General features: G+C 40.2%; 1 protein-coding gene across 1 annotated transcript in view; it reads right to left on the bottom strand.

Annotated features, from left to right (window-relative positions):
* pmfbp1 (polyamine modulated factor 1 binding protein 1) overlaps positions 1-25,077 on the bottom strand; it is a 549,552-nt gene that overhangs the window by 122,820 nt on the left and 401,655 nt on the right. Inside the window, exons 25-26 of the mRNA XM_078400784.1 lie at positions 24,088-24,318; positions 22,682-22,912 (exon numbers count right to left, since the gene is read on the bottom strand). Of these exons, the coding sequence (XP_078256910.1) occupies positions 22,682-22,912; positions 24,088-24,318 (462 nt within the window). The remainder of the gene's footprint in view (positions 1-22,681; positions 22,913-24,087; positions 24,319-25,077) is intronic.

Below are 25,077 nucleotides of genomic sequence, written 5' to 3'. Positions count from 1 at the left end.
CCTGAATTGCTTCACATTGAACAGAGGAATACGAACGAGAAGCCGGAGCAAATGGAACAAAAGGAGAAGCCAGCTACGAGTGATGTTGTTGCCTCACCTCAGTTAAATGCACATATTGGGGCCGGGCTAGAAACCTGTATTTTCTCCATCTTACCAGTACAGGTAAGGAGTAGCGAGGGGAATACAGTGTTGCAAACATACGCATTTTTGGACAGTGGAAGTTCAGCTACCTTATGCACAGAAAGCTTGATGAGAAGGCTGGACATTACAGGAGAAAAGGTTAAGCTTCTCTTGAACACCATGAATGGTCAGAAATGCTACGATAGTTATCATATCATAAGTATGGAAATATCTAGTCTGGAGGAAGACAATTTTATACAAATATCTGATGTGTTTACACAAGAGACTATGCCCGTCTCTCATCCAAATATACCTAAGCAAGAAGACTTGGAAAAATGGCCTTACTTGAAGGATGTCAGGATACCTAAAATAAATTCTGATATCGACCTACTTATCGGAACGAATGCTTTGAAGGCATTAGAACCTAGAAAGGTTGTTACCAGTCAAGGAGATGGACCATTTGCTGTGAGAACCATACTCGGATGGGTTATCTATGGCTCCTTGAGAAGGATCAAAGGCAGGAAAAGGAATAACTATACTGCTGCTGCCGTCAATCGAATATCTATTGTAAATCTAGAGGAGTTGTTGACCAAGCAATATAATCACGACTTCAATGAAAGAACCAGCAAGGAATCAGAAGAAATGTCCAGAGAAGAAGTAAAATTCTTGGAAATTATGAATCACTCAGTAAAGATGATAGAAGGACACTATTGCCTAGACTTACCTTTTAAACAAGAAAGGGTTAGTCTGCTGAATAACCGTTGCATTGCAGAACATCGCATTCAGAATTTGAAACGCAAGTTTGGCAAGAATACGAAATTTCATGATGAATATACATCTTTCCTCACAGAGATGATTGATAATGGTTATGCCGAAAGGGTGCCAGAAAACCAGCTGAATCGAAGTGATGGAAAGCTTTGGTATATCCCACACCATGGGATGTATCATTCAAAGAAAGGAACATTAAGAGTGGTCTTCGACTGTGCTGCGGTCTTGAAGGGTAAATCACTTAAGTGTCAACTGCTGCAGGGTCCAGACTTAACAAACTCACTCATCGGAGTTCTCATCAGATTCAGACAAGAGCCGGTAGCTTTGATGGCGGATATCAATGCAATGTTTCATCAGGTCAAGGTATCGGAAAAACATGTCGACTCCTTGCGATTCCTATGGTGGCCAGATGGTGATGCACAACAAGATCTCGTTGAATACTGGATGAAGGTACATCTCTTTGGACCAGTGTCATCACCAAGTTGTGCAAACTTCACATTGACGAAAACCGCTGAGGACAATAAAGCTAATTTTTCTGAAGAAGTGACAAACACAGTAAAGAGCAATTTCTATGTGGACGATTGTTCAAAATCCATGTCTACGGAACAGGAAGCAATTCAAATGGTAAAACATTTGACTTCCCTCTGCCTCAAGGGTGGATTCATGCTATCGAAATGGATTAGCAACAGCCGTGCTGTATTGGAAACCATTCCACTAGATAACTGAGCCAAGGAGACCTGGGAGTTGGATTTGGACAAAGACAATCTGCCCATGGAGAGAGCACTTGGATTGCACTGGTGCGTTGAAACAGATGTGTTCAAGTTCAGAATTTCGATTCAGGAGCGACCATGTACAAGACGGGGCATCCTGTCTGTGATTGGTTCTGTTTACGACCCTTTGGGATTTCTTGCACCATTTACACTACCAGCCAAGTTAATTTTGCAGGATCTCTGTAAGAAGAAACTTGGATGGGATGAGAGTATAACGCAAATCTTCTCTCGGCGATGGACAGGGTGGTTAGAAGATCTCGACAAGATCTCGGAGTTCAGAGTGGACCGGTGTATGAAGCCTACAAACTTTGGTCGAATCAGATTTGCACAGCTGCATCACTTTTCTGACGCAAGTGAAAGTGGTTACGGTACTGTTTCATATCTGAGACTGGAAAATGTTAACAATGAGGTACATGCTGCATTCTTAATGGGAAAGGCCAGAGTGGCTCCATTGAAGCAAATGACGATTCCCAGAATGGAGCTTGCAGCCGCAGTCTTAGCTGTCAGAATTGACATATTGCTGCAAAATGAACTGCAGCTTAAGCTGGAGGAATCTACCTTCTGGACTGATAGCATGACAGTGCTTAGGTACATCAACAATGAAAATAAACGTTTCCTAACATTTGTCGCAAACAGGATCTCTTTTGTAAGGGATGCTACTAATGTATCACAGTGGAAGTATGTTAATACCAAGGAAAATCCTGCGGATGAAGCCTCTGGAGGATTAACAGCAGACTGCTTCTTTAAGCAGTAAGAGATGGATCAATGGGCCAGAGTTTCTCTGTAAACCAGACCGAGAATGGCCAGAGTTTAACCTGGAAACTGAAATCTCTGCTAATGAGCCGGAGATCAAGCAAGACATCTTCGTGAACACCATTATTAAGGACCCATTGGATTCAACAAACTATATAATTACCCATTTCTCATCATGGAATAAGTTGAAGACTGTGGTAGCTTGGTTTCTTAAATTAAAAACAATGCTTTTGCAGTGGACTTGTAAGAGAAAGGAAACGCGGGCTGCTATGAGTAGCTTTGAATCGGATCCTGGCAAGCTGAAAGAAAAGGTTGACAGAGAGATGCAGGTTTTTAAGGCATCATTCCGGGGACAGTGTTTATGTCCAGATGATCTTTTTAAGGCGGAAAATGCAGTTATCTCTTTCTGTCAAAGACAAGAATATAAGGAAGAGCTATCAGCATTACAAGCTGGTGAACATGGTGTTAAAAGAAGTAATCGTTTATACAGGCTTGACCCGATACTGGATAAAGGACTTCTGAGAGTAGGTGGTCACCTAAATAAACTAGCGATGCCTGAAGAAGCTAAGCATCCTATTATTCTCTCAAAGGACTTTCACATTTCAACATTGCTGTTACGACATATTCATGAACAGGTCGGACATGGAGGAAGAAATCACATGTTGTCCAAACTTCGAAAAAATAATGGATTGTCAAAGGTAACTCCGCTGCAAGAAAGGTTATAAAGAATTGTGTTGTGTGCAAACATCAGCGAGGAAGAGTTGGAGAACAGAAAATGGCAGACTTGCCTCTGGAAAAGATTCAACCTGATAATCCTCCATTTACAGAGGTAGGAGTTGATTATTTCGGTCCTATCGAGGTCAAAAGAGGACGATGTCTGGTGAAAAGGTATGGTGTAATCTTCACTTACATGGCAAGTAGAGCGGTACATCTTGAAGTTGCATCTACACTTGACTCAGGCTCCTGTATTCATGCATTACGAAGATTTATTTGTCGACGAGGTCAAGCTTTATCATTAAGATCAGATAATGGTACGAATTTTGTTGGAGCGGAAAGAGAGTTGAGAGAAGCGCTTAAAGGCTTGAATCAGAACAAGATCCAGAATGATATGCTTCAGCAAGGGATACGATGGAACTTTAATCCCCCAGCGGGATCCCATCACGGCGGTGTTCGGGAACGATTGATTCGCATGGTTCGAAATGTGCTGCGCTCTGTTCTTAAACAACAAGTTCTGGATGATGAAGGATTGCAAACTTTGTTTTGTGAAATTGAAGCAATTTTGAATGACCGACCCATTACCAAGAGTTCTGATGATCCGAGTGACCTGGAGGCACTTACACCAAATCATATTCTTTTTATTGAAAACCAAGCCAATGTTACCACCTGGGCTCTTTGTGAAGGAAGATTTGTATGTTAGACGCAGATGGAGACAGGTACAATATATGGCAGACCTTTTTTGGAAACGGTGGACACAAGAATACCTACCTCTAATTCAAGAACGTCAACGATGGTTGAGAATGAGAAGAAATTTTATTCCAGGTGATAACGTCTTGGGTGGTTGATTCTACTGCACCACGAAGTTATTGGTTGATGGGTAGGATACTGGAGATCATGTCAGACGTTAAAGGTTTTGTGCGTACTGTACGACTTCAGACTAAGGACAACATCTTGGTAAGACCAATAACCAAGATATGTCTGCTTCTAGAAGGTGAAGGAGAAGATTGAAGAATCGCTAAGGAAGTTTGAATACCAACATATAATGTATATTACTTTTGTTTTTGATAAATATTAAGCTTTTATAGCTCTTAATATCTATTGGTAATTGCTTCGTCATATACGCAGAACAATTAGGGGCCGGTGTGTAGGAGCCATTTACGCTTAATTTAGTTACTGTCATTATATTATGGCCATGTTTAATATTTCTAGTTTCTGTCTTTTTTGCATGCTTGTGGGTGTGATTTGATACGTAATGGGGAGTGTCCACATGGGAGGAGGCTAGCATAGCGACAGAGATTGTGGGTCAGTTTAGTCTCGGAGGATGGAAAGAATACAGTTTTTTACCATGCCCGCACCAGTCACACTCACGTCTGCCACACTCACAAGGTCCACACGGTAACGACTACGCGATTTTTACTGTATTGCTTGAAGAAGAAACAGTTGATAAGAACGAAAAGTTATGAATTACTCTTTTGATTTGTGCTACTTTAATAAAGACCAATTAATCAAAAAACAGCGTTTGGAAGATTCGTTTTTGTTATCTCGGAGTGCGGTGTGTGCATAGGCTCCATTCCATCCCCGAGCAGTAATGGCTATCGAAGTTGGACTTTGAGAAGATATAGAAACTGCCATTACAGCTAGTAATTGCATATCAATGAAAAGTATACATTAAAATGGGCAGAGTTTAACCATGATTTCTCTGCTTTGTTCACCTCTCCTTCTTGGATTTACTAATGGCCATGTTCAAAGATAAAGTTAGGTGGATGTTTTTAGCACCAAAATAGCTACACTGTGTTGGAGAATGCCTCTCATATAAAATTGAGTCCAATCCATAATTTTTATTTGATTTCAGGGAACATTGTTTAGCAACTGAATAATGCCTTCATAAATATTGCAGCTGGGTTAGATTTGATTTTATTCATTGCACTTTTGCAAAAAGCTTAATTATGTAATATTCCATTTGTGTAAAAGTCAAATAGCAAAGTTCTTCAGTTATTTAAATCAAATGATCTTATTTTATTTCTGGTCATGTTTTTTTCAATCGTAGGTATCACAAATTCCTGTTCTTTTGTAATTTTCAAAAAATTGGTTAAAATAAAATTAAAATAAAATAAAGTCAGACTGAGTACTTCAAAATTCTTCACAAAGAAACAATTGCTTGGTGCATCACAAGCTGTTGGAAGTATTACAATTATTCCATGCTGTTATAGATTAACCAACCTCAGGGTTAGTTTCTTATTTCATAGTAGGCCTTTGCTTTCTGCATGGAAAAGCCATTGGTTTCATTAAATGAATCAGTGGACAAGCACAGACTTTACTGGCACAAGCAATAAACTAAAACATGCTGTATCCAGGTAACCCAAAGCTGTAAATCAAAACTCCCAGCGAGTCTGAAAAATCAATCTTTTTTTTGTTACCTCCAGGGCAAACACGATTTATAAATGCAGCATTCAGATAACTTCCAATTTAATGTTAACAAGGTTTTAAAGTCACACCTGTCTTAGAATGTAGGCATTTTGCTTCAAAAACATGCAAAGTAATTTTATTGTGAAAACAAGAAAATTCAAGGCCATGATGAAACACAGTATTCCATCTGTCCAAATTCCATAACTCAACATCTTCCAAAATTGTACAATAAGCAATAATATGGACAAATGTTTGCAATATGTCTCTAATGACAAACAAGATAAAACAGCTGAAGATTTTTTAATTAACACGAGAAAGCCTAACAAAATATGTACTTCACAAATCCACAATAAGGAAGCTCTTGCAAATGCATAATAACTTGCAGATTCTGTAAGAAATAAAGGATTTGCAACGTTGGATACATTTTTAAGGATTGTAGCAAGTCACCAATAGCATTGCAACTAAATTTAGGGAGAAATATCTAGAAACCATCGCTCTCTCTATAGAAACTGTCAGCTTGTGTATGGCAGATGGCATACAGAAAAAGAAATACCCTCTATCTTCCTGTAAGATTATTTTCTCAATAAAGCACATGGTCAGTTTAACTCACTGACCATTGTCTGCTATTTTAAGGTGAGATACTGATAAGTAGTGTTGGCTATTTAAGGAAACCATAACATTTAAGCCTAGTGCCTGAAAATTAAGATAACATGGAGATGTATGCTGAGGGATACCGAGTTGTGGGATTCATGTGAGATGCTATATTGTGGAATGAATAACTGAATCTCCAAGAGCAGGTAATCTGTCTGATGAATGGAGACCATGGAGAGTTGAGTTTACACTCTGTCTTGAGTTAATGAAAGATAAGCAAGAACTGTCAAAAATAAAGGTACTATTATAGTGCATTGACCACAAAGGCAAAGAGTTGCACTGTACTATGAGACCCTCAAAAGAACCCCCCAAAGAATACCTTCGATGTTTTACCAGCGCACTGCAATCCACCTCAAAATTAAAACAATCAACTGGTATTGGTTCTTTTCTTAGAATCAGGAGTAAAGAGAAACCTTTCATACTTTCTTCATGGAACTGAAGCTGTTAAAATGTAATGACAGTTCTACAGATTTGAAGGAATCTTTCAGAGATTGGATTTGTTTGTTGCACAAACACAATGGGCTGAATTACCTTCTTTTGTTTTGTAAATCTTTTATGATTCCATGGTAGACACAAAATGCTGAAGTAACTCAGCGGGACAGGCAGCATCTCTGGAAAGAAAGGCACAGGGTGACGTTTCAGGTCGAGACCCTTCTTCCGACTCTCCAAGGTGTGGGTATAGCAGATATGGACTGTATTTATTTCCCATCACCAACTGCCCTTGGATTAAATGGTTTTTATCAGAAGACAGCTAAGAGCTAATCAAATTGCTCTGAGCCTCTAATCATTACAGACCAGGGCAAGTTTGTTGAGAGAGAAAGAGTTACTGTTTCACTGACCAGAAAAAGTGAGTTCTGTTCCTCTCCCCCACAGATGCTTCTTCCCTGTATTTTCTATTTTTATTCAGATTTTAAACATATGCCATTTTTTACTTTTAAGGAAGCTTCTGTATTTACTGATGATGCTGTGGTTTCTGCAGCATCGTGGGCCCAACATTAGGTTTTCATTTTACTTGTTTTGGAATCTGAACATTGCTGGCAAGGCCAGTGTTATTGCCCATCTTTAATTGCCCTTGAGAAGATGGTCACAAGCCATCTTGAACTGCAGCAATCTTGTAATCTCAGTGTTGTTGGCTGAAGAATGAAAGTAACTCAGATGTAGCAAAGATGAAGAACGGAGGATATATTTTCCAAACAGGATATGGTGCGACTTGAAGGGAAACGTGTCGGTGGTGGGTGGTGTTCCCATCTGCCTATTGCTTTTGTCCTTCTTTGGGTGAAGATGAGGTGGTGGAACCATTGGAAGAATCAATACCGGTTGAGTTTATGTATCTGCTAACAGAATATCTTAGATGAGCAATTGCAGTGCATTTTGTAAATAGTAATAAACTGCAGTTACTCTGGTGATGACACAAGAAACTAATGCTTAGGGTGGTTAGAGGGGTGCCAATGGAATATTCTACTTTTTCCTGGATATTTTTGAGGCTCTTGAGAGTTACTGGTGCTGCAATTATTCAGGGAAATGGAGAGTATTCCATCACCCTCGTTGCCTGTGGCTTGTAGATCAGTCTTGTGGTGTCAGAAGGTGAATTCCTCACTGCAGAATATTCAGCACCAGATTCAAAGATCACTATGCAGGTCTCATTTGTTCTCCCTATAAAACTGACCTAAATTCTGTCCGTGCATTGTACTTCTCTTCTCCTCTTAGTATAAGCTCGTCATCATTCACAGTTTCCATGAAATACACCAGAACCGCAATTACATGGATAGGACAGGTTTAGAGGGATGTGGGCCAAATGCAGGCAGGTGGGACTAGTGTAGATGGGACATGTTGATGGGTGTGAACAAGTTGGGCCGAAAGGCCTGTTTCCATACTGCATGACTCTATGACTCTGCAGCATCTCATCTTTCTCAATTCCATTCAGGACTCAATATTGTTAAAATATTCTTATTCTAAATTCTCCCCCTTATTTTTCCAGACTTCTGTTGCTGGCTTTACTCATTTACACCTCCTTGAGATGCATCTTTTGCTTCTATATTTGTTTTAATACTTTCCTCTTCCTTGAGCCTTTGTTCTATTTTAATATATCCAATTACAGTACTTTCCTTTGTAGCTTTCCTCATATCCCCTGCTTTCATCTCTGACTTTATCCAGTTCTGGAACTTTTCAGAATATAGTAACCATTTTTTCATTTCACAATGCTTCCTGGCTTGCTGAATATTTCCAGCATTCTCTGTTCTTATGCCTCAAAATTTGATTACAATTAATTGCTCCATGATAAAAATTAAAAACATTAAAACTCAAGCTTATATTAAGTCACGCCAAAGAAAAGATCCAGCAACACAAAATATCAATCTCAGTTGCCATGAAACACAAGGTAAATATTTTGTGGGTCATAAAAACATGATAATCTTTTGCAAATCCCCAAGAGTTCCTTTAGTCTGTTGTTATTAAAGAAAGTATCTATGAAGGGAAACATACCAGGCTTTCACTCAGCTAACAGAAACTCAAATCAATACTACTTTTCTTTCCAAGTGACTCTGTGTGACTAATGGAAGCCTTGTACCTTGATGACATATTTGCAAATTGAAAAGTCATATAACATTTGCTTTGAAATCAATATGAAAACCCAAGATAACACAAAAAATGCCAATTTCACAGAAGCTTCATTTTTAATGGGTCATTGGCTTAGCTGTCTATTGAACTTCTGATCTTTACTTTTCAGATTTAAATCTGAATTGTTTAAGGTTGGAAAAGCTATCCTGGCTCCTAATTAAGGTTCATTAGATTAGCCCATACAATATTGTACGTCTCGAAGGAATTGAGTACTTTCAGGTTAGATGATTTTATTAAATCACATAGTTTTGACAGCTGATCTTTGAATGGTCTTTTCTTCCATCAGTAATCTACTGACATTTTAGGAACTGATTTGAAAATGCATTAATCATAGCTATATTACCTTTAAAACTATTCTCTGGTCCTTGTACCATTTTAAAAACTATACTTTTGTTATTACCCCCCAGTTAACTATTTACAATTGCAACACTAAGTCAACTGACCAATACAAATAGGCAAGATAGACAACAAAAGGCTGGAGTAACTCAGCGGGACAGGCAGCATCTCTGGAGAGAAGGAATGGGTAACGTTTCGGGTCGAGACCCTCCTTCAGACCCGAAACGTCAGCCATTCCTTCTCTCCAGGGATGCTGCCTGTCCTGCTGACATACTCCAGCTTTTTGTGTCCGTCATCAGTTTAAACTAGCATCTGCAGTTCCTTCCTATGCAATACAAATAAGCAAAGAATGATCAAAATGAATGGATCTGAATGCAAAAGTGTATGTGTTTCAAAAACGGTTGTTTGAATGATTCTTGAGTGCTAATGGTTTATATTAATGAATCATTCTAGAAAGTATTCAAGCCAGATGACAGGCAGAGAATATGAATTTTGAAATCAGATAGTTTATCAGCAAGTACATGGATTCAGTTGAAAAGGGCTGGTTGGGGATGTTGATCAGGGAAATAGTCTGAACATTTCCTGTGCTCGTTTCATGAAAGCATCAGCCGCTACAACTTCCAATTTAAGTAATAGAACCAACAAGATGTTGGGTAGCACTATCACCAAGCTACAGGAAATAAATTCATAAGAGATCTAAAAGCCCAAAAGCTATAAAGTGGAGTCCAAAAGGTGGCCCATCTCTCGCATCAAGCACCTCCTGTCCCATTGGTAGAAGACTGCGGATCTCACAGTGACCTTATCAGTCATCTCAGAAGCCAGAGAACCAGACAAGAAGCAATTCATCCTCAATCCCAGTATTCCACCCAAGAATAAATTGTTATCAACAACAGCATTGTTTTGATTATTCCAAAACAATCTATAATCTCCATAATTTAGATTATATCTCACTCTACACTAAATATCAACTTAAGGAATCAAACCATCAGTTGTGCTTAAAAATGAGGCCTCAATCTGATGAATCTACAGTGCAAAAGAATCCTGTTAAACAGCAAAGCAGATTGCCATAGATCTCACAATTAATAAACATTATTTTCACTCTTTTATATATCATGCCCTCAAAATGGCAGGTAAAGCTGAAGGATTTACAACAATCTTCAACCAGATGGACCAAGTACCTTAGTTTTCTTAAGGTATATAGCTCACCTTTTTAGTTAACCGTTAATAACGAGAAAAAGGAACTTGCAGGCAAGAGTTGGGGAAAAACTAAATAAAGAATCTTTGTGCATAGTAACTAACTGCCCATTCCCAGGAATTAATTACCACCGTTGCTTTGTGTGCAAACATACAATATAATTTAGTGTGATAATATCCTATGATCCACAATTAGTTGAATGACTTTGAGGGAAAGTAACATCCGGTTTGCTCCACCAGCTGTGAGAAGGTTTTCATGGGGAAGGGATAGTACAAGGAAAAAGGGCATGGGGAGAGAAATCCAGATGCAGTGATTATCAGAAGCTTTTGCATTATGTATTCTGATGATTATAATCCATCGCTCTTTAATTTCTTTCTTTTAAAATTTTTGCATCTTGAAATGGATTTTAATGAACCCTGTTCAATTATAGTTTCAGCTCAGGAAAATGGCATTAAATAGTAACAAAACAATCTATTTTAATCTAAGGTGTTGGGTTGATAGCTGCTTCTTCCATGCTTAACCATAATTAAATACAATAAGCCTTTTAAAAAGCAGGTATAAAGAAAATGTTAAAATTCTAACAAAGTGAGAGTCTTGCAATTTGACTTTCATGAAATATGAACGTTAACTGGATTTCTTCATCTATATTTAATAAAAACTAACTGGACAAATCTGAACTGTCCCTAGTTGCAAGTCATTTACCTTCTACATGGTGCAGGACCACATAATCTTGCAATCTTGAGTTTAACTAATCAATCTTTATTCTCACATCATTGCTCTCATTTCATTATTAACTGACAAATTTGACATGGAAAGGTGTAGAAGCTAACCAATAATAAATGATGAAAGCAAAAGTACAGGAATGCATCAACCAATCAGGATAAAGGTATATTATGTTTATTGAGTGTTTGACAAATATTTTCAACTCTTTGCAAACTTACAATGAAAAAATATGAGCATTACCAGTTATGTGCACGGTTGATAATTCAAGCTAATCTCAGTTTCTTTTGCTACAGGAATAAAACATTTTCAAAACACTTTGACCAAAAGTTATGCAGCTTTATTGTTGACATGCTGGGCCCTTGCAGAAAACAAACCCTCTCAGGCCCAACCCTCCAGAAGATCTTGGCTTGGTCTTATTCCTAGCTCCGAATCCTTCTTGATGATACACTCAGAAGTTTCATAATCAGGCATTGATTCTTCCAATGGTGCCACCACCCCACCACCTCATATTGACCCCAACAACCAATACATTTTTTGATAACTGAGATCCAAGCCCTAATCCTCATTTTATGGATTTAGGTTTTAACTGAAATTCAGGCCAATTACAAAGTGATGATTATTATATATATGTATATGTTACTGAGAAAGGACGAAGCAAAAACAGGTCGAGTTTTTAGAACTGTATATAATATTGTACACAAAGGTAGGCCCTACACAGATATGTCTTCTGATACTGAACTGCAAGAAAGAAACGGCATCGACTTAGGGTACGTTCTACACTCTCGTAAGTCATGTGCAGATGTTTCTCACCACATAGGGAACCAGATGCGAAAGACAGTGGTGGAAAATATAATTTCAAAACAATCTAAAATGTCTATTATGATTGATGAATCTACTACTATTAATGGGAAAACTGTTCTAGTCGTCTGCTTGAGAGCAGCAGTTGGTGAATCTTCCCAACCTATATCATTCTATTTTGACTTAGAACATATGAAACTTGGTGCAAATGCAAAATCTATATATGATGGGCTTCTAAGTTGCTTACAAAGAGGTGGTTTTTCAATACAGTACCTAAAAGAAAATGTGATATCACTTGTAACTGATGGCGCATCAGTAATGTTAGGACGAAATGCAGGGGTTGCAAAACTATTTCTTAATGATTTCCCTAATGCAACTGTTTGGCACTGTGCCAGACACAGGCTTGAACTCAGTGTAGGTGATGCTATAAATGAAGTTGCAGGTTTGAATCATTTTCAGATATTTTGTGATAAATTGTATTCCTTATATCATAGGTCTCCTAAGAATCAGGATGAGTCAGAAGATTCACTTTTTACCTTTGGGGATAATGATGTAGAAGAAATAGCAGAACAATGGTTGGCTTTGTGTCAGAGAATTCAAGGAATCTAAGGGAAGATAGTTTCTGCAGATTTTCAGCAGCTGGTAACGGCTGTAAATACAATTCCGGTATCAACAGCAGAATGTGAAAGAAGCTTCAGTGGCATGAATTTCTGCATGTCACCACAACGTGCAAGACTTCAAACTGATCATCTCTCAACTCTTCTCTTTATTAAGTTGGTGGGACCTCCTCTGTCAAAATTCAACCCCGAAGAATATGTGAGGACATGGCTTCTTATTGGCAGAAGGTGTGCTGAAGAAACGGCATGCAGAAAGAGGAGGTGACAGAACAAAATGGAGATTATATACCATTATGGAACATTTTGTAATGTAAACAGAGAGAGAGAGAGAGATGCCAGAAAGCAGCTATGACATATAATACACAATAAACTATATTATAAATACACAATAAACAAGTTATGCATTCTTGTACTCTTACATGGGTATGACCGCACATACAAAAATCCCCCCCCTTCCTTCCCAACCTCAGCCTCACGGACGTTAGAGTACCCCTCGTTCCTAAAACCTATTTCCATCACTGGTCGTGTCGTATCGCATCGTTTAGCATGACCTAGACAACATTCAGGACAGGCTGATAATTGGCAAATAAGATGTCAGGCAATGCTAATCTACAGCAAGAGGGAGGCAGCCAAGTCCCCCACCATCAGCATCCAGGAAGGTCACCATTGACTCGAAACTCAACTGGTCCAGCAGATCAAAGGCTGAGTATTCTCCCTGATACTCCAAAGCCTTTTTACCATTTACAAGGCACTAGGCAGGAGTGTGACTGAATACTCTCTACTTAACTGGAGGAGTGTAGCTCTGACAACACACTAAAAGTCACCCAGGACAAAGTAGCTCATTTTATAGAGTCATACAGCATGGAAACAGGCCCTACGGCCCAACTTTCCCATGCTGACCAATCTACACTTGCCCCACCTGCCCGCATTTGTCCCATATCCCACTAAACGTTTGCTGTTCATGTAACTGTCCAAATGCCTTTTAAACTTTGTTTAGTACTTGCCTCAACTACCTCCTCTGGCAGATCGTTCCATACACCCACCACCCACTGAGTGAAAAAGTTGCCCCTCAAGTTATTAAATCTTTTAAACCCCCCCCTCCCCCCTATTAAATCTTTCCCCTCTCACCTTAATCCTATGACCCCTGGTTTCCCTACTCTGGGTAAAAGACTATGCTTGGTACTTAACTTCTTAAACAATTCCTGCCCACCACCAACTGTACACAGTAGCTGCAGTTTGCTCCATCTATAAAATGGACTGTAGTTACTTGACTGGGCTATTGCAACAACACTTCCAAAAGCTGTAACCACTACCACTAAAAAGGATAAGAAACCAAACTCCTGAAAACACTGGGCAGCAAAGCTTTAGCAGACAGCTGATAGAACTACAACCTCACAGCACCAGAAACCCAGGTTCGTTCCTGACCTTGGGTGCTGTCTGTCAGGAGTTTGCACGTTCTCCATGTGATTGAGTGGGTATCCTCCGGGTGCTCCAGTTTCCACCCGCATTGCAAAGATGTATGGGTTTGTAGGTTAATTTCCTTTCCAAATGGTCCCGAGTGTGGAGAGAGGAGACAAGAAAGTGGGATAACATAGAGCTAGTGTGAACGGGTGATTGATGGTCAGCGTGGACTCAGTGGGCCAAAGGGCTTGTTTCTTGCTGAATCTATAAACTAAACAATCACGTTTAGGCTGCTCTTCAAGTGTACACCGTCCTGATTTGGAAATAGATTACATTTTTGCTGAGTCTACGCCCTGGGATCTCACCTAAGCCCTGTGCAACAGCATAGTAGGAATACTGTTACCAAAAGGATTGCCGAATGCAAGATCCTTTCAAGAACAAATAGGGATGGGCAGTAATTGCTGGCCTTGCTAAAGATGCTCACAGTCCATAACATGATTATATAAATAAAACATAATTGGAAATATTGGTACGAATAATGGTTTTCTTTAGGTTTTAATTTCTGTATACACATGCACAGAAAATTTGACTAACAACATCAGCTCAATATGTATATTTTCAAGGCTCGCATCTGGACTCCAGCTGTTAGGACACTTTCAGAAATCTTTCTCTGATGGTATCCTTGGACAGTTCAAAAGTGAACTGAGAATTCTACATGAAAGCATCTGCACTTGCCGAGATCTCCAGCTGAGTAATATCACAAACTCAAATCGTAAACCAGTATAATTGTATAACCAGTATAACCAACTACACTATTAAAGCGTTGAAGTCATTTGATATCGGGTATTGGTTATTTAAGAGTAGCCAGTTTATCAGGGATGTACAAAAATAACATAGAAAATGACTTCCTCATTGGGACCCTGGATTACAGTCCTGGGAATATAAACGTGAGAAGAATGAACAATTGACTTATGTGAGGAAGGTTCCATTGGCAGCTGCAAGAAATATCAGTGCCAGTTTGATACATGACACTTTTCCCTGACTACTTTTCCTTGCCACTGAATGAGCAATCTTGTTTACAACTTCCCTCTTCCTATCATAAATATGCCAGCAGTTAAAGATTTGTGGAAATGTAATTTCACAGTTCTGTAAATACCATCTCATCAGAAATACTTCCAAACCTTGATAAGAATAATACCTGTACATACACCTGCCATGGCTTAATTCACACTGAAATCACTTGAAGCAAAATTGTGCATCGTGTAAAACAAGTGACTGAATTGATCTATTCCATCACGCACACTGAGTTAAAATGGTCTCTTACCTATTTCTTTTAACCATCATTCCTACTCATGTAGTTAATGGATGTACAAACTCAAACCTGGTGCTCCGCTTAAATTCTTGTTTGGTTGGGAGAGTATGTGTTGCTATAGCAATGGGCCATTGTATTGTAATTTGCTGATTCTGGATCATGGTTTTCTTATAGATATAATAATAATGGATCTTCCATAACACACAAAAATGTGAAGGAAATTTAGCCATCGTTTTTTTATTACTGTCTAGCGTGCTTTTGATATGTTATCAGTCACTCAGTCTACTTCACTGGGCTAAAACTATTCTTTGCTTTCATAACTTTCATAACACGCTTAACTGAACACTTCTTAACAAAGAATGAGTTACAATTAGCATGCATTAAAATCAAATTAATTAGTTGCTGGTGGGAGCTGTAGATTTTGCACCTATCATAAAAACTGAAACGATTCACGGCAATGTAATAATTATTTGAAGCAAATTATCTATTTTCATAGGTAAAGATATCCATCAGATTTCAGAGTTTTGCTGATTCTGACTGGGAACAATTTGGGTTGATCTTTACAATTTAGGAATAGAGATGTTCTCCATAATGGTCTCAATTAGTTATGTTAAAAAGTGGTCACAAGCGAAACAAATGTATCAGAAGGAACAGAATCTGAAATCACCAGAAAGTAAATTTCACTGGAAATCAATTTGCACAACAGCTGTTGTTCAAATTTATGCCAATGAAAATATGTTTTTAAATAGAATGAAGGATAGCAATGAACAATTTTGGGTCGTTTGTCATTAGCAAGAAAAATTGACAAACATTTCCGATGGTCAGTCTTGTAAACTCAAGACCATTGCCATTTCAGAGCTAATACCATTCCTCATGCAACCTTCCTTTTGAAGCATTGCAGAAGTTGGACAATAATGTCCTGAGCATAAAATGGTCTGATGTCCACAGTGCCACGTCTGCAAAGGAATTTCATAAGATCATAAAAGGAGCAGAATTAGGCCATTCGACCCACCAAGTCTACTCAGAGATTCAATCATGGCTGATCTGTCTATCCCTCCTAACTCCATTCTCCTGCCTTCTCCCCATAACCTCTAACACCAGTACTAATCAAGAATCTATCTATATCTCTGCCATAAATATATTCACTGACTGTCTCCACAGCCTTCTGTGGCAAAGAAATCCACAGATTCACCACCCTCTGACTAAAGAAATTCCTCTTCGTCTCCTTCCTAAAAGATCTTCCTTTAATTTTGAGGCTATGACCTCTAGTCCTAGACTCTCCCACTAGTGGAAACATCCTCTCCACGTCCACTCTATCCAAGCCTTTCACTAATTCACAAACACGACCCTTGCTTCAATCTCTAGGCACCATCTTGACCACTTATCCTCAAGACTCAATGATCCCTCTGAGTTTCTGAGCCTCCACACCTCTGACTCCTAGCCTCTATACTCCCATCTGTTGTAACCAGTAGCCCCTCCTCTGCTTTCACTGCTCCGAGCTTCCAATGCCCTGGGTCTCAACTGAAATTTGATGCTTTTGTAGAGAGACGCATGTATGGCAGAGTGGTGCATTTGGTCGAGTTGCTGTCTCACATCTCCATTGACCTGGGTTCGAACCTTAGCTCTGGAATTATTTATGCAGAGTTTTGCATTCTTTCCCTGCGACTGTGTAGGTTTCCTTCGAGTGCTTTGGTTTACTCCCACATCTCAAAGAAGTGTGGGTTGGTAGGTTGTGTAAGAAAATAACTGCAGATGCTGGTACAAATCGAAAGTATTTATTTCACAAAATGCTTGAGTCTCTCAGCAGGTCAGGCAGCATCTCAGGAGAGAAGGAATGGGTGACATTTTGGGTCGAGACCCTTCTTCAGACTGATGTCAGGGGGGCGGGACAAAGGAATGGTATAGGTGGAGACAGGAAGACAGTGGGAGATCTGGGAAGGGGGAGCGTTGGTAGGTTAGTTGGCCACTGTGTCCACATGAGTGTGTAGATGAGTGGTGGAATCTGGGTTGAGAGGGAAGTTAAAGGTGGGGACAATTAGTGTAAATGGGTGCTGGACTGATGGTGCATTTGGTACGGTGAGGGGTCTGTTTTCAGGCAGTATCTTTCCATTGCTCCATGAATCTAAAAGCAATCATATTTGAACCTCTCCCAATGCCATTGCTTGGTGGGAAAAACCTTTTTGTTTTGCCATTTTGGTTAACATAATGCAAGGTTATAAACTTATCTTCAATTATTTTAGTTTAGTGTAATTTATTGTCACTTGTACTGAGGTACAGTGTAATCATGTGAGAATCATGTTTTTTTAAATTTCTCCAATGCATTCAATACCATCCAGCCGGGGCTTCTGGGGGGCAAGCTGGAGCGCACAGGAGTGGATCACCACCTCACATCCTGGATTCTGGACTACCTCACCAACCGACCACAGTATGTGAGGACAAAGGACTATGTCTCGGATATGGTGGTCTGCAGCACAGGGGTTCCGCAGGGAACAGTGCTAGTAGCTCCATTCTTGTTCACCATGTACACTGCGGACTTCAGACACAGCTCTGCAAACTGCTATCTACAGAAGTTCTCTGCCGACTCTGCCATCGTCGGCCTCATCACAGGCGACGATGTCAGGGCGTACAGAGAACTGATCAAGGAGTTTGTGGACTGGTGCCAGCGGAACCGCCTCCGGATCAACGCGGGGAAAACCAGGGAGATGGTGGTGGATTTCCGCAGGCGCAGCCATGTCCCCCCGACACCGGTGAACATCCAGGGAATGGACATTGGGAGGGTGGACTCTTATTAGTCCCTGGGTGTCTACCTCAACAATAAATTAGACTGGACTGAAAACACCAATGCGTTATACAAAAAGGGCCAGAGCAGACTTTATCTGCTGAGAAACTCAGATCCTTTGGAGTCCAGGGGGCACTCCTAAGGACCTTCTACAACACGGTGGTTGCATCAGCCATCTTCTATGGAGTGGTCTGCTGGAGCAGCAGCATCTCAGCGGCGGAAGGGAAGAGACTCAACAAGCTGGTCAGGAAGGCCAGCTCTGTCCTGGGTTGCCCCCTCGACTCAGTGCAGGGAGAGAGGAGGATGATGGCAAAGTTAACATCGCTGCTGGTCAACGACTCCCACCCCATGCAGGACACTGTCACTGCACTGAGTAGGTCCTTCAGTGACAGACTCCTTCACCCCAAGTGCGTGAAGGAGAGATATAGGAGGTCCTTCCTTCCCGCTGCTGTGAGACTGCACAACCAGCACTGCTCACAGCAGACCAGTCAACAGTAACAGTTAAGGGGAATACACAGTAAACTGATGACAATTTATCCTTGTCTTTACTTTTATTTATAATGAATGATCTCTTACTATCCACTTTGCTGCTGTAACATTGTAAATTTCCCTGGTGTGGGACAAATAAAGGAATATATTATATTATTATTAAAGCTTTTGTTGCATGCTAACTAGTCAGCAGAAAGACTATACATGATTACAATCTATCCATTTACAGATACATGATAATGGAATAACGTTTAGTGCGAGGTAAAGCCAACAAAGTCCAATCAAGGATTGTCCGAAGGTCACCAAAGAGGTAGATAGTAGTCAGCACTGATCTCTGGTTGTGGTTGGATGATTCAGTTGCCTGATAACTATTTCACTCTACAGCCACATGTTCTGAGGTTACCCGCAATAAAAGATCAAATGCTTGGTTTATACATGGCATTCTTGTGCTATACTATGTTGAATATGTAAATTAGAATAGATAGAAACATAGAATATAGGTGCAGGAGGAGGCCATTTGGCCCTTCGAGCCAGCACCGCCATTCATTGTGATCATGGGTGATCATCCACAATCAGTAATCTGTGCCTGCCTTCTCCTCATATCTCTTGATTCCACCAGCCCCTCGAGCTCTATCTAACTCTCTTTTAAATTCATCCAGTGAATTGGCCCCCACTGCCTTCTGTGGCGGAGAATTCCACAAATTCACAACTCACTGGGTGAAAAAGGTTTCTTCTCACCTCAGTTTTAAATGGCTTCCCCTTTATTCTTAGACTGTGGCCCCTGGTTCTGGACTCCCCCAACAGGGGAAATCCACTTCTGCATTGGCAGGGGTACAGGGGTCAATGCAGTAGTGAGGCAAGTTGGAGGCTGAAGTTGGTACGGAAGCCAGTGACAGCAAGTTTAGTTGACAGGATAGGCAGGAGCACAGTGAGGAAAGACAGTTGAACTAAACTGTATTTATTTCAATGTGGAAGGACTGACAGGGTGGATGAATGTAGACTGTGGATGGGTACAGCGGCTGTTATGGAACATTATGGAACCCGGGCATAGGGAGAAATAGGACAGGGTACTGGTGCTACAAGCACGATAGAGGTAGAGATAAAAGAAAAGGGGGAGTTTAATTTTGAGATATGACATGGAAACAAGCCATTCCAGGCTGACCATCGATCACCCGTTCACACTAGTTCCATGTTATCACACTTTTGCATCTACTCCCTACACACAAGAGGTAATTTACAGAGACCAATAAACCTACAATCCAGCACATGTTTGGGATGTGGGAGGAAACCGGAGCACCCAGAGGAGACCCATGGTGGCACAGGGAGAACGTGTAAACTCCAGACTGTCAGCACCCGAGGCCAGGATCAAATCCAGGTGTCTGGCGCGATGAGGTAGCAGCTGTACCAGCTGTGCCACTGTGCCATCATACATCAAGGCAGTCTTCAGAGATGATAACCCTGAAAAATTGTATCGCTTTATGGGTGGAGCTGAGAAATAAAAAGGGGATGATCACCTTGTTGGGATTCTACTGCAGGCCTCCAAATAGTTAACCGGAATTAGAGGAAAAAATACGACAGGAAATTGCAGACAGGTGCAAGAGTTTGCATAGTAGTGATTTTTAATGGTCCCAATACAGACTGGGAATGCCTAATGCAAAGGCCTTAGATGGGGTGGAATTTGTTCAGGAAAGTTTGCACGGGCAATACTTACAAGGATCTAACAGGGAGAGGGCAATGCTTGACCCATTCTGAGGGAACTGAGCAGGGCAAGTAACAGACATGTCAGTGGGGAAACCTTTTGGGACCAGTGAACATAGTTCTCTTAGCTTTAAAGTAGTTATGGATAAAGCCAGGATTGGTCCACAATTAAAGTTCTAAATTGGGGCAAGGCCAACATTGATGGTATTAGATAGGAGCTCGCAAAAGTTATTGGAGAAGGTGGTTTGTGTGCAAAGGGACAATCGGAAAGAGGAATGTTTTTAAAAGTGCGACAGTTCAAGGTATGCACCTCCTGATAGAGTGAAGGGCAGGACATGTGGGTGTAAGGGACTCTGGGTGATGCACCTCCTGATAGAGTGAAGGGCAGGACATGTGGGTGTAAGGGACTCTGGGTGATGCACCTCCTGATAGAGTGAAGGGCAGGACATGTGGGTGTAAGGGACTCTGGGTGATGCACCTCCTGATAGAGTGAAGGGCAGGACATGTGGGTGTAAGGGACTCTGGGTGATGCACCTCCTGATAGAGTGAAGGGCAGGACATGTGGGTGTAAGGGACTCTGGGTGATGAGAGTAATTGAGGCTTGAGTCAGGAAAAAGGAGGCATGGGTCAGGTCGCTGTGTTCAAGCATATCCCTGGAAGAGTGGAGAAGCATACTTAAGAAGGAAATCAGGAGGACAAAATGGGGACTTTTGATGGCTCTAGTAGATAAGATTAAGGAGAATCCAAGAAGATATTATCAGTATATTAAGGGAAAAAGGGTAACTGGAAGTTAACACGGCCCCTCAGAAACCAAAGTAGTCATCTATGTGTAGAGGTACAGGAAGATGTGTTGGAACTCAATTAATATTTTTCCTCTGTTTTTACATTGGAGAAAGACATGAAGACTAGGTAACTTGGAATCTTGTATGGAATACCCTGAGAGTCCGTATTACAGTTGAGGAGGTGCTGGACATCCTAAAATATACGATGGTAGATAACTCACCTGGCCCTGATCAGATGTATCCAAGGTCACAGTGGGAAGCTAGAGAAGAAATTGCAGGAGCCCTGCCTGAGATATGTGAATCATCGTTAGACATGGGTAAGGTGCTGGAAGACTGGAGGGTGGCACACATTATACCTTTATTTAGGAGGAGCTGCAAAGAAAAACCTAGGAACTATGGACCGGCACATCTAACATCTGTGGTATGAAAGTTACCGGAGAGGATAGTGAGAAATAAGATATATATCCATTTCGCTACTCAGCATGATTTTATGTGTGGAAGATCATGTCACATGAATTTGATTGAGTGTTTTGAGGAAGTAACCAAGATGGTTGATGAGAGAAGAGCCCTAGACGTAGTCCATATGGACTTCATCAAGGTCTTTGATCAGGTTCCTCCTCGTGGTAGGCTGTTCTGGAAGGTTAGATCACTTGGGATCCAGGGAGATCCAGCTAACTAGATACACAATTGGCTCATGGCAGGAAGCAGAGAGTGGTGATGTAAAGATGTTTTTTGGATTGGAGGCCTGTGACTACTGGTGTGTCTCAGTGGTCAGTGCTGGGGACATTGCTGTTTGCCATTTGTATAAATGATTTGCATGAGAATGTACAAGGCATGATTAGTAAGTTTGTAGATTACACTAAAATAGGTGGTATCGTAGATAGTGAAGATGATTATCAAGAATTACAGTGGGATTTTGACCAGGTGGGCGAGTGGGCCAAGGAATGGCTAATGGGGTTTAAAAAAGATAAGAGCAAAGTGTTCCATGTTGGGAAGTCAAATCAGGGCAGGACTTTCACAGTGAAGGGTATGGGCCTGGTGAGTGTTGTAGAATAGGGAGAACCAGAAGTACAAGTACATAGTTATTCGTTGGACTGCAGGAGGCTGAGAGGTGATCTAATCGAGGTGTATAAAATCATGAGGGAATAGACAAGATGAATACACATTGTCTTTTTTGCCAGGGTAGGTGAATTAAGAATTACAACGTGAGAGGGGAAAGATTTAATAGGAAACCTGAGACAGTTTTTCTGTCTTAAAACTGTTACAATTTGTTTCGTTGGGTTGCTGTTGTTTAAATTAACTAAATTATTGCATCGTATGGGAGGCGCATTCCTAATCTCGTTGTACCCCTGTACAATGACAATAAAGATATATTGTATTGTATTGTATTGTATTGAGAGGTAACTTTTTCACATAAAGGATGGTGGGCATATGGAATGAGCTGCCAGAGGAAGTGATTGACACAGCTCCAATAACAACATTAAAAAGTAATTTGGACAGGTACATGGATAGGAAAGGTTTAGAAGGATATTGACCAAACGTGGGGAAATGGGACAAGCATAGATGGGGTTCTTGGTCCAGATGAATCAGTCGATACTGAAGGGCCTTTTTCTGTGCTAAATGACACCGTGATTTTATATGACTTGCTCATTTCTACAAGCTGTTCCATGAAAAGCTACGTAGGTGAAACTATCTGATAGCCTTTCTCAACAATTACAGTCAACAAGTGAATAAACACACCTACACTCACCTGATTTTTATGAAGAATGGCTTGCTCCCGAAGACTACGAATGATTTCCTCACACTGGGCAATGTGTACTCTGTGTGCGGACAGATCTTCTTGTGTAACCTGCAGCTGTTGGGTCAAATGTTCAATTGCATCCTCACAGTTCTGCACTTGCCTGCACTTGGTTTCATATTGATGCTTCGCTGTAAGCATCTCATTTCGTAGCTTGTGATGAGTTTCATCGTGACCACAAAGCTAAGGTAATGTAAGGAGAAATGAGGCAGAATTAACTATCCACCTCTCCATTAAATATCTTGAATTTAACTTTAGTAGCCAATACATTTAATTCCTCTTTGGGATATCTGTAATAATATGTTATTTACCTCTTTCCCAAAGCTTTAGTGAGGTTACATTTAGTCCAGGATTTAATAAAGAAAATTAAATTTTTGTTGAATGCATTTTCAGGGTGCCAACTTTACTGACAAGGTCAACATTTATTACTCGTCCTTAATTTCATTAAAGAATGTGTTGATATAGCTCCATTCTAGAATCAGTGAGGTCCTGTTGAGAAAGTATTACCCCAAAGCTGTTATGCAGGGTACGGACACTGGGATTGAGATGCTGCAATGGTGAGGAAATGACAATTATTTCCACTAAGGCTGGTGTTTTGCTTTTAAGGGAACCAGGAGGTGATAATGTTCTGATATGACTGTTGTTCTTGTTCTTCTTGGTGGTAGAGGATGGGTTTTGGGACATCCTGTCAGATAATTGTTGGCAAATAATGGCATTGTATTTTGTAGATGGACCACACTCCACCGATAATGATAGAAGAAATGAATGTCGGGAGTAGTGGATAGGTGTTATTTAAGTGGCCTGCTTTGTTCTGGATGGTATCAAGTTTCTTGAGTATTGGTTTAGTGGCACTCATCCAGACAGGTGGAGAATATTCCATTGATCCTTAACCTGTGCCTTGCAGATTTTGGAAAATTGTTGGTGTCAGATGTCGAGTTATTCAATACAAGACATTTGACCATGGACCTGTTCTTGTACTCCCAGTGTTTCGGTGACTGGTTCTGTTGTCCTTCTGGTCAAGAACAAATGTGTAGGTAGATTACAAAGATGTACATGTGCCATAGCAGTTTCCAAATATCGACCAAGGTAGCAATCAATAAGGGGAGGAATTTCTGGTTTGTTTTGAAGAACCTTCTTGATCAGTACTTTTCTGGTCCAACAAGGAATGTGGCATTGATGGGCTTTGTTTTGAGAAGTGTGCCGGGCCAAGTCAGCAATTATGAGTGGGGGAAGAGCTTTATAACAGTGATTCTAATGGGGAAAAAATGGACCACTCCAAGATAAAAACAGTTACTTTCAATGGAATGGGAACAGTTAAAGCCCAGCCTTTCCAAAGCAAACACGAGATCACAACTCACCTGTTTGTTTGCACCTTGTAAATCTGCCTCCAGCTGTTGCTTTGTATTTTCCAGCTCTTTAAGTTTGTTAATGCAAGATTGACATTTTTGTTTATAAAGATCCAAGTTGGCTTCAAGTGATTTGCAGTTGTGATTGGTTGTAGCTATTTGATTTTCAGAGTCAGTTTTCTGCTGTCTAAGCTGAGCCATTTCCAGTTCCTGTTTGTGCACAATGTCTTCGAACTGGGATATCTGAAAAAGATCCACTTGTGGATGTCAGTTTGTTGAAAAAGGGTAGAGATATAAACTGGTTACAACTGAATGGCTAAAACTTGAAATGATTCGAGACAATTATGGGATTAGCTCTCTGAAACATGACCACATATTAATTGGTTGTTTTCCAATAAACATTATTATTTTCAATATTATTTTGCATATATTATCCCCAATATGATAATCTTTGGTTAATCAGTATAATATTTTGTTTTATTTTCATAAACTTTCAATGACGTTACATGAAACATAGAATAGGACTAGGTTAGATTTATAGGAGAGGACTTGCACAAAGTCCTTGAGAGCGCCCAGAAAATTTCCTAATACAGAAAGCCCACCTGATTGAAAAACTGTAAATTTAAGATATATTAGAAGTGTGTGAGATTAGGTTCATAGAATAGTGGATGATACTTGACCAGATGCCTTCAAGAATTATTAATCAAGTTCACAAGTTCGAGGAACAGAATTAGGCCATTCGGTCAATCAAGACTGCTTTGCCATTCAATCATGGCTGATCTATTTTTCCCTCTCAACCCCATTTTCAACTCAAGTAGAGAGCATTCATTTTCTGAATTAATTATAAAAGTGCTTAGAGTGGAATTGTTGGATTTTTAAATAAAATATAATTAGTTATTTAATTTTTAAAAAAGATTACTCAAATTCACTGGACTAAACTTACGTAGGAGTAAGCGAGTACTATTTCGTAATTTAGTAAACAAGCTTCCATGATTGCCAGTC

This window comes from Rhinoraja longicauda, chromosome 6, assembly GCF_053455715.1.
Source record: "Rhinoraja longicauda isolate Sanriku21f chromosome 6, sRhiLon1.1, whole genome shotgun sequence".
Lineage (NCBI taxonomy): Eukaryota > Metazoa > Chordata > Chondrichthyes > Rajiformes > Arhynchobatidae > Rhinoraja > Rhinoraja longicauda.
Note: the sequence above shows the minus strand (reverse complement) of the source record. Positions and strands in the feature narration are given on the sequence as shown.